Source organism: Barbus barbus (assembly GCF_936440315.1).
Source record: "Barbus barbus genome assembly, chromosome: 13".
NCBI classification, from domain to species: Eukaryota; Metazoa; Chordata; class Actinopteri; order Cypriniformes; family Cyprinidae; genus Barbus; species Barbus barbus.
In genome coordinates, this window is record NC_136741.1 from 5,093,451 (window position 1) to 5,103,531 (window position 10,081).

The 10,081-nt window shown below is 34.8% G+C and overlaps 1 protein-coding gene across 1 annotated transcript; it reads left to right on the forward strand.

The window, feature by feature from the left end:
• Nucleotides 1-477: 477 nt before the first annotated feature.
• Nucleotides 478-7,225, forward strand: LOC306878637 (ADP-ribosylation factor 3). The gene is made up of 5 exons (XM_079431093.1): nt 478-523; nt 3,275-3,558; nt 4,144-4,254; nt 4,955-5,079; nt 5,817-7,225. Exons 2-5 carry the CDS (start codon nt 3,411-3,413, stop codon nt 5,976-5,978), a joined length of 546 nt encoding a protein of 181 aa, XP_079287219.1. The 5' UTR covers nt 478-523; nt 3,275-3,410; the 3' UTR covers nt 5,979-7,225.
• Nucleotides 7,226-10,081: the final 2,856 nt, after the last annotated feature.

Genomic DNA, 10,081 nt, shown 5'->3' on the forward strand with positions numbered 1-10,081 from the left:
TCTTAATATTATATAATGCAAATCTGCAGGACCGGGCAGTTTTAACAATGTGGTCTGAGAAATTCAGCTTATCATCAATCACAACTCCAAGGTTTCTGGCTGTTTTTGAAGGAGTTATGGTAGTTGTAAGTTGCTAAACTATTTCATATTAAGCGTCAGTTTAATAGTTTATTTATTATTTCATTTCAAGACTTAAAATGTGTTTTTATTTTCCCTTTTGTTTCCATATAGCCCTAAATTAATTAAAATAAACATTTTATGCCTCTATACAGAAATCATATAAATCATATTAGCTCAGAATTCCCAGGGATGTTGTAGTCTGAAGGACTGTTGTGACACCTCAAGCATTTCCTTGACATGTCATTTGTTTGGTTCTGCTAAACCAAAACTGGAGGCAGTCTCAAGATGCGAAAACCAAACATCGCGAGAAGTCCCCATCCAAGCCGGTGCTGTCGGCGTAAACTCTCGCGAGATTTTCTCTCTGTCTCTCCGTGTCCAAAATCGGCTGGTGTCAGCTCGCAAGGTAATGCAGATACGTTCAATTGTTGTGTTTGCTTTAAAATGAAGCGTTTGGAAGTGGTTCTGGCGGGTTGAAATGTTGTCTGTACGTTTGGTGAAAAATGACAGCGCGTCTTATATTGCGGCTGGAAACAGAAAGGCCTTTCGCGAGGCACGCGCCGTCTCTCCATCTCTCCAAATGAATGAAGATCTGTATCACAGATGAAGTGCTTGCTGTCTTACGCCTCTTCAGACATTATGACGGCTCGTATTGCTTTTGCATGAATTGTAGTGATCTTGCATAAGAACAATTTCATGCATCTGCTTCGCGCCAAACGCCTCTCTTCAGGGAGAAGCTCCTATCTTTGTATCCTACGCCGACATTGTCAAAGGGTCGTGGGCCTTTATGAGCTCCAACAGACCGTCAGTAACCCAAATTATTAATGTTTTTAAAGACCGTCGTATTAGAAATCATGTGGACCTATTTCGATGTCTCGTGACTACATTGTTGGGTTCTCTTGCACGGAAAATCATTCAGAAACAAGGAAGCCTTTAAAAAACGACGAAGTCTGTTACAAAAATAGTTGTAAATGGTATTCGTGAAGTGTTTTGAGTGGAAGGGGCGTCAGCACCATGGACAGCTCACTATCATCATTATCAGATTACTATTCATCACAAACACCTTCTCGTATTACTGTCTTAGTGGACATATTTACATGTGCATCAAGTATAGTTTATGCTGGTTATGCATCTTTAATATTGTTACCTTTTGTCTTGATTTTAAAGGTGAGGCCAAGGCGAGTTGTCACACTTCTGTCATTATTACTCAGAATAGATTTATTTTTAAAAGTAAGTTTATTTCTAGGCATGTTTTACAAAAAATATATTTTTTTTCAGCAGAATTTAATTTTCGAAACACAAAACAAGTCATGTTAAATATGGACATGCTGAAGTTTTTTTTTTTTTTTTTTTTAATTTTGAATTTTTGAAGCACAAGACAATGTTACGCAAAAATGTAAAATCATTTTTTTTAATTGCAACATTTAAAACATTTGAGAAACTAAGCTGATATGAAAAAAAAATTACAAGTCCTGTGCTCACAGTTTAACATTTTAATTTCAAATCTGGACATGTGTCAATGATGTGCTTTTTATTGTGTTTTGTTTTTGCCTGGATTTGTTTAACCAACAGTTATAGCAAGAATTTGATAATTGGTATTTCAGTTTGATGGACAGAATTAACTAATAATATGTGCTGAACATTTACTCACCCTCAGACCGTCTTCCAAGAAGTAGACGAGTTTGTTTCTACATCAGCAACAAAATTGGAGAAAAGTAACATTACATTACTTGCTCAGCAATGGATGCTCTGCAGTGAATGGGTGCCGTCAGAATGAGAGTCCAAGCAGCTGATAAAAACATCACAATAATACACAAATAATCCACATCACTCCACTTTAATGGAAAACCTCAGTATATTACATTTGTAAAACACAAAAATCATTGCTTCCGGCTAAAATACATGTCCATAATTCATAATAATATTTTCTCCGGTGAAAAAGTCCATTCCCTGTTTTCCTCTCACATCAAAATCCACTGAAATATTTGTTTAGAACTGTTTCAGACTGTTTTCGCTGTGCGTATTTCTCTTCTGATTTAGACAACTTTTTAACTGGAGAAAACAGTATTAAGGATCAAGCACTCGTATTTTAGCTGATGGAATTGTGGACATCTTAAAGGATTTTTTTCTCACAACGCACAGATTTTCACATTTTTATTGATGGACTGGAGTGGTGTGGCTTACTTGAGGATTATCAAGATGTTTTTTATCAGCTGTTTGGACTCTCATTCTGACGGCACCCATTCATTACAGAGGATCCATTTAAGTAATGCTAAATTTCTCCAAATCTGTTCCGATAAAGAAACAAACTTATCTACATCTTGGAAGTAAATATTCAGAAAATTGTCATTATTGGGTCACCTATTTCTTTAAAAGTGTTTAAAACAAGGTGATTTGACTCAAAACCCTTAGAGTTCCATAGATACAGCCACTGTGTGACTAACCTCAGTCTCCCTTAAACAAGTTTAATTTCAAATTTAAGCTTTATACATCGACATTCATGAATTAGGACAACACGGTTATCAGGGAATGTGTTCTACATCTCGGATAACTCCATCTGGGAATGTTCAGGGATGACTAGTGGGGGTTCATGTGAAGAGAGGGATGAACAGATTGCTGGATGGCCTGAAGACATGGCAGGATCATAGTTTCTTCAATTCAGTATGTAGCTTGTACACATAAAGCATACTAGTGAAGATCAGAAATGTACTGTCTACACACATCGAGAAGCATCATGTTCATTCAGTCCGCCCCCTCTGAATTCTGAGGCTTGCAACAGCCAAATGCGTCTTTGATAATCAGTTGCTTGATTACAGCGGGTGAAAGAATGTTTGACTGAAATGTTCAGATTGCACAGATCATCATTTACATGTTAAATTCGGTCAGTCCAATTGAATCACACTTTATGTAGATCATTTGCTGCAAAATGAGCATGCATATTTGCCTCTAAAGGGTACATATTTGTACCATAAAGCTACGTATTAGTATCTATAATAAGTAAATATTAGCACCTAAAAGGAAGAAAAGGCACTTTTGAAAAGTGACAGCTTTTGGACCTTTTTTTTCACTTTTGATCAATTTAATGTGTCCTTGCTGAATAAAAGTGCACATTTTATGAGCGTGAGCGTAACATTCCCTTTCCTTTTTCCCTTTTCAGGACTCTAGATTCTTTTTATCAGCGATATAACCTTGTTTCTCAAGGCTTTCAGTCTTTTATCTCAGTGGATTGTTCCACACCAAGGACTCACAGCTTTCTGGATTGTGATTGGCTAGACGAAGCAAAACGTTGAATCATGGGGAATATTTTTGGCAATCTGCTGAAGAGTCTGATAGGGAAGAAAGAGATGAGAATTCTGATGGTTGGATTAGATGCTGCTGGTAAAACCACCATCCTTTACAAACTGAAGCTGGGAGAGATCGTGACCACCATCCCAACCATTGGTAAAATCCTTCTCTTTCTTTATTCTATAGTTATGTTTACCTACAATTCTATTATACAGGTATCTGTACATCCTTAGACAGTATTCAAGGTCTGAGACACAATGACATTTCAAACACACAGTGTATAAATTTGTATTTAGTTTGTGTATTTCATCATATAATGAACTTTTGTGAAACAGCTGGTTGAAGAAAATTTCCATTTCAGTTTTTTTTAGTAAATTTATCATTTAAATTTGCTATTTGAAATTAAATAGAGAAGATTGTTCAGTTTTGACTTGCACTGTAACTTGTGGTTTCCATTTAGCTAAATATTTTAATGCTGCTATTACTGTTGGCAAACATAAATGCTTTTTATAGCAGAATCTGCCAGGTATGCAGTATTTGTAGAAGTCTGTAAGTTAGGAATTATGTCAATTATTCTTAAGAAATTAAAATGTTACAGTTTCCCTAATATCCCTATACATATACACTATCTAGAGCATTATATTTTTACAGTTGCTGTGAGGAGAATGTACAGTAACTGAATTGTACTGTGATTCTGGGTCATACAGTGTAAGTTTGTGATGTTTGTGTTTGTGTTTTAAGGCTTTAACGTGGAGACAGTGGAGTACAAGAACATCAGCTTCACCGTGTGGGATGTGGGTGGTCAGGATAAAATCAGACCGCTCTGGAGACACTACTTTCAAAATACACAGGGTGAGTTACACATACACTCCACTTCTCCCACTAAAACACAAGCTGTATTGAGTTGACTGTGTAAATGATGGTAATTTGGTGATTCTGTGTAGTTTGCGTTGTGTTCAGTGAGCACACACTGCATTTACACGGCTGTGCCTGCAGAACCACCTTGGAAACATCAAGCAGGGTTATTATAGCTAGCTAAAATTAAATGCATAAAAATATTTTTGTTACTTGAATTATAATAAACAAAAATGGAACTAAAATAAAATATGCATAAAATTAATTAATTTCTTTATTTAAAAAAAATATATTTTATTGGACTAGTTCCCTAGGTAACATTATTCATTTTCATTTAGTTTAGTTTAAAATATAACTAAAACTGAAATAAAAAAATTATAAAAAACTAAATATTCTTAATATATATATATATACTTTATATAAAATATATCAAGTATATATATATATAATAAACTAATAATGATGACAAAAACACAACAGAATTCCTAAAACAATAGCTAAAATATCTCAGTGATACTAAAATAACACTGGTTACATGTCCACATCTTAGTGTAAAATAGCTCAAATAATGTTCTTTTCAAACAAAACATTGCATCGCTGAATACAGTCTGTGTATTTTGTGTGTTGTGTTAATGTTTGTTGCTTGTTGAATTAAATTAAGTCTCTATTCTTTATCTCTGCTCATTTTTTTTCTTAGGTCTTATCTTCGTGGTTGACAGCAACGATCGGGAGAGAGTTAACGAGGCACGGGAAGAGTTAATGAGGATGCTTGCAGAAGACGAATTGCGTGATGCTGTCCTTCTTGTCTTTGCAAACAAACAGGTACTGTGATTTTTTTTAATTAAAGCATCCCTACAACCTGACAAATCACAAAATATATGTCCTAAAAATAATTAAATACCATTTCAAAGATTTGGGTCATGTTTATTCAGCAAGAATGAAATAATCTGAAGTGACAGTAAATATTTCTACATTGTCACAAAAAAAATTCTATTTCAAATAAATGCTGTTCATTTGAACTTTCTATTCATAGATAACCCAAAAAACATGTATTTTCCCAACAACAAAAACAAATTAAGCAAAACTACTGTTTTCAACATAATAAGAAATGTTTATTGAGCAGCAGATCAGTATATTAGAATGATTTCTGAAGGATCATGTGACACTGAAGACTGGAGTAATTATGCTGAAAATTCAGATTTGCCAACACAGGAAAAAATTGCATTTTAAAATATATTCAAATAGAAAACAGTTCTTTTAAAATTGTAATGCTATTTCACAATATTACTGTTTTAAGTGTATTTTCATCAAATAAATGCAGTCCATAGTGACCATAATATACTTCTTTCAAAAACATTAATAAGTCTTCCTCAAACTTTTCAATGTTAGTATATAGGTTACTAGCAGAACATTTTAGATAAACCGAAAATGGCCAGTCCATAATCTATTGTCTGTATTTCTATTGCTAAATTGTATATTTATTTTAGAATAAAAACATATGGTCCTATCTAAGCAAATATTCAATTTCACAATCTTGTTTTATTCCTCCTTGACTCCAGGATCTGCCAAACGCTATGAATGCAGCTGAGATCACAGACAAACTCGGCCTCCATTCGCTCCGCCATCGTAACTGGTATATACAAGCGACCTGCGCGACCAGCGGCGACGGTCTGTACGAAGGGCTCGACTGGCTCGCCAATCAGCTCAAGAATAAGAAGTGAGGGGCGGGATTTTCATTACGTGGCCGTCTCTCGTTTTGGGAAAGGGGTGGGACTAATTTGGCCTTCGGAATAATTATGGTTGGTTTCTCTTTGTTTAATTTTTGTTATTTTTTGGTTGTATTCTGGAAAAACACAGTATGTGGTTTATGGAGCCTTCTACGCTCTGTGTAAATCATCTGTATGTTTGTACGCACACACGCATTCACACGCAGATCAATATTTCCTCTGTTGACTTTTCCATTTCACTGTACGAATACTGTCGGTTTATAGCATCAACGTTTAATCGATTTCATCGTCTCTCTCTCACGTGTTTACAATCAGTGATCAGTGTTGTCCTTGACTGCCATGAAAAAGATTGTTGGGTCTGAGCGTGCTCATGTATTATGTTATATGCTTATGTATTTCCTAGTATTGTCGAAATGCTCCGTAGATGCGATTATGATGCAGTTTGCCTCCTCACGCACACAATATCCGCAGTCTTCGATCCCAGCAGTTTGTGATTGCCTCAGATACCCTGCTGTGTTTTGCATGGCTCTTTCTCTCAGTGTTGTGTTAAGCGTTGTGGTGTAGTAGAGGTTAGATCTGCATGTGTGTGTTTAGTCACACGGAACTGGTTGGTGTTGCATGCTGCTTTGTGGCTGTGCTGTACTATAATGGACGCTGTACAACGAATGTCGCTTATCACACATCCCTCGCCTAAATTGTGAGTCAAGCTGTAAATAAAGCTTTTTCTAATCAAACCCCTTTGTTGTAGAATTGACTTGGCTAAATGTTGCATGGGTCACTTGCATTGTCTGCATGGCATGCATGCTGTGCTTTTAGTCCAATAGATAGATAGATAGATAGATAGATAGATAGATAGATAGATAGATAGATAGATAGATAGATAGATAGATAGATAGATAGATAGATAGATAGATAGATAGATAGATAGATAGATAGATAGATAGATGCTGTTTAACACAGTCCTTTATTAGTTGCTATACTCATTTCCACTGACATGATTAGTAGATTGTTATGACACTAAACTATTTTTTGCTTTTGCTTTCATATTAGTGAACAGCATAAAACAGCACACACATGTACATTAAACCTCGGTATGTCAGTGGTCTGTGGCAAACTGCATAATAACTCATCATAATGCATTTTTAGGGTTCAGACTAACATCGCCCCCAACGAATGTGAATTTTGTTGAATCAGTGCACACATTTGGGCTTTATTCATGGTGTTTTTGATTATTATAGTTCAGAAATGAGAAGAAAAAAAAAATATATATATATATATTTAAAGTAGGTTGTCTTTTGTGTTTAACACTTCATAATCTATAACATCAACAATCTATATCTGTTACAGACTACAAGGACAAAAGAAAAATCATATGCTAATCTATTTTACCGTACTATCTAGTGTAAATACAACAGAACTGCTTATCCTGCATTGCGTATGTGTTGGTAATCCATCCATCACACAAAAATCTAACACTAACACAGTCTGTTTGTAACTGTATGTGTTTCTAACATTCTTTTCTAGTTTGCATTTTTGGCATCTTCCCACTTAATACCCACACCTTCACACTAAAACCCATTGTTATGACTCTTATGACTGTATGAACATTATAAAAGGCAAGTCTTTTCAACCTAGGACATGATCTGTATGGAGTCTTGTATTATTTTGAGCGCTGTAGCGTGTGGGTGATGCAGGAACGGGAGAGTTACCAAAACAACTGTGCTATTTAGCAAGACACTTAACCTCAAATGCTCCAGTTTGGCTATGGAATATAAGCTTAGTTAGCTTAACACACACTACAGTAGTATTTCAGCATATAATGCAAACAGCGATGTGTCTGCAAGGCCATTTCTACACAAGTCTGCAGTGTGAATCGTCCAGTCTGTTAAGTTTTGTGGCCTTATCTTCTTACAAAAGTGTGTTTTCACAAGGTTATTTATTAACTAAGTTATTGAGTTGTTTTGTTTTAGTTGATCTGGGAACAAAAGGGGTTAAAAAAATCTCAAATACATAGTTTGCTTGATTTCAAAGCATTTATTCTTTGCATTAAATAGTTTGTGTTCTTATTGTGTAGCTAGGGTTGAATTTTTTGGATGGTTTAAAGTTTGAGTTGATCTTCTTCGATATTATATTTTTATTTATGTATTTATTTTGGTGAGTGTTTTGGTGAATGTGTTTTTACCTCTGTGTGCTTATGCATTTTCTTTGTTGATTTTTTTACTGTGTTGGGTTAATCATTTTGATGGATTATACCGTGTCAGTGAACATAATCAATGAAGGGGAAAACAATTTATCACTGAATAATAAATAAATAGAATTTAGAAATCATGGATGAAATGTGTAATTATCTGTTACAGTAGATTAAGAAAGATTATTGTTGATTATTATGATGTAGACCGACACCAAAATCTTTCTCTCCCTCTGATCCCTGACTGTAACACTACACTCAAATAAAAACGGGAAAATTATTTGCTGTCTTCTCTCTTTTGTGTTTGTTCCATTTTACATTTTCAATGCTAAGAACATTATGTAATGACCACACCTGCTGGCAGATTATAGTAGATAATGTTGAATAAACCTATCCCTCCTGTGCTTTGAAACTTTGTGGAGTATCGAGTCTCTTTCTGCACTGCAGTCCCTTACTTCAACCAGAAGAAGGCAGAACTATTGTGAGAACCAACACAGTTTCAGACACTACTCGGTTATGAAAGGAAGCAAAGAACAAAAAAGTATATTCTCATTACGGCATATGTGCATGACAATGTATAACCTATATACAGTGCAAAATATTTATATAAAAACCCTCAAGCAAAGCAGAAAGTGTGTTCGAGAGCTCAATCAGGGTGTGTTCTGGCCAATAATGCTGTTGGCTGGTGAGATATTAACGAAAAAGAAATGTGTCCCAAAATCATAAAATGCATTGTTTATGTGCTGCACTTCCTTGTAAAAAAAAAAGTCATATGATGTACCCCCAGAGCATATAGAGGACAGTGTGTTTGTCTGTCTGTGTACTTGTTTGTTCATTCAGTGCCTCATACAGACCCGTAGTGCAGGAAGAGCTGGTCTTTAAAACCTGTTTTCCAACTGTGACTACACTCACATGCTGTCTGAATGGAGAACAAGGGGGAGGTACCAATATGAATACTTTATGCTGTGAACAGAAAAACACACTTTAAAATCATAATTTGATTAACGAGTAGCATATATTGTTGGGTCATATAAAATCCGAGGAACTATAAGGAATATGCTTAATAATAAATAAAAAATACTTAATAATTATTCTAGATTTCACTTAAATGCATTATTGTGAGGCACAGTGTGTGATGTGTGCTCTCAAAGTTTAGTGTTTACTGTTGAGATATTTAGAATTTAAAGTATTACCATGAATAAATTACAAAAAGGACACTAGAATGGGAAAAATAAATACATACCAATATAAAAATGTGTATAGTAATTAAAAATATATATTAATTATTATTTTGGCAGTTATTCAATTCGATGTGATTTTTGAGAGTGAAGTTTCAAGTAAAAGTTTAGTGATTACTTGAAAAATTACAATGAATAAAATCCTAAAATGACATTAAAATAAAAAAAAAACTTATTTTTTATTTTTCATAATTAAAATGTATTATTTTGACAGTTATTGAATTGATGTGGTTTTTGTTTCAGACTGATGTGTGATTTGAAAACTTTAGTGTTTACTTTTGAGGCATTTAGGATTTCAGGAATTACATTGAATAGGGTGCATTACAAAATGGAAAAACATAAATGCATAAATAAAAATATAAGTAATAATAAAATATTATTTAAAATGCATTATTGTGGCAGTTATGTATTATGTCTGAGAGTGATGTGTGCTCTAAACACTTTCTTGTCTCAGAGGTCTGAAGCCATCTGAGCTGAGGCACAAAGTGCTCTTTGTGAGACTGTGAGTCCAGAGCCATCAAAGAAACACTGATAAACTAGTGGACGATACCGGCACACAATGCCAGCCTTGACTTACACACAATGAGACCCTCACTCCAAGATGACATTATTATCGATACAGCAAAGCCCGGATGTGTGTATATGTGTGTTTGTTCAGGGAGAGAGAGAGA

Bases quoted from the DNA above. Each gene is read 5' to 3' on its own strand.
- LOC306878637 (XM_079431093.1), top strand. From the start codon at position 3,411: ATGGGGAATATTTTTGGCAATCTGCTGAAGAGTCTGATAGGGAAGAAA. The intron at 3,559-4,143 runs GTAAAATCCTTC...TTGTGTTTTAAG, and splicing joins GACCACCATCCCAACCATTG to GCTTTAACGTGGAGACAGTG. The intron at 4,255-4,954 runs GTGAGTTACACA...TTTTTTTCTTAG, and splicing joins CTACTTTCAAAATACACAGG to GTCTTATCTTCGTGGTTGAC.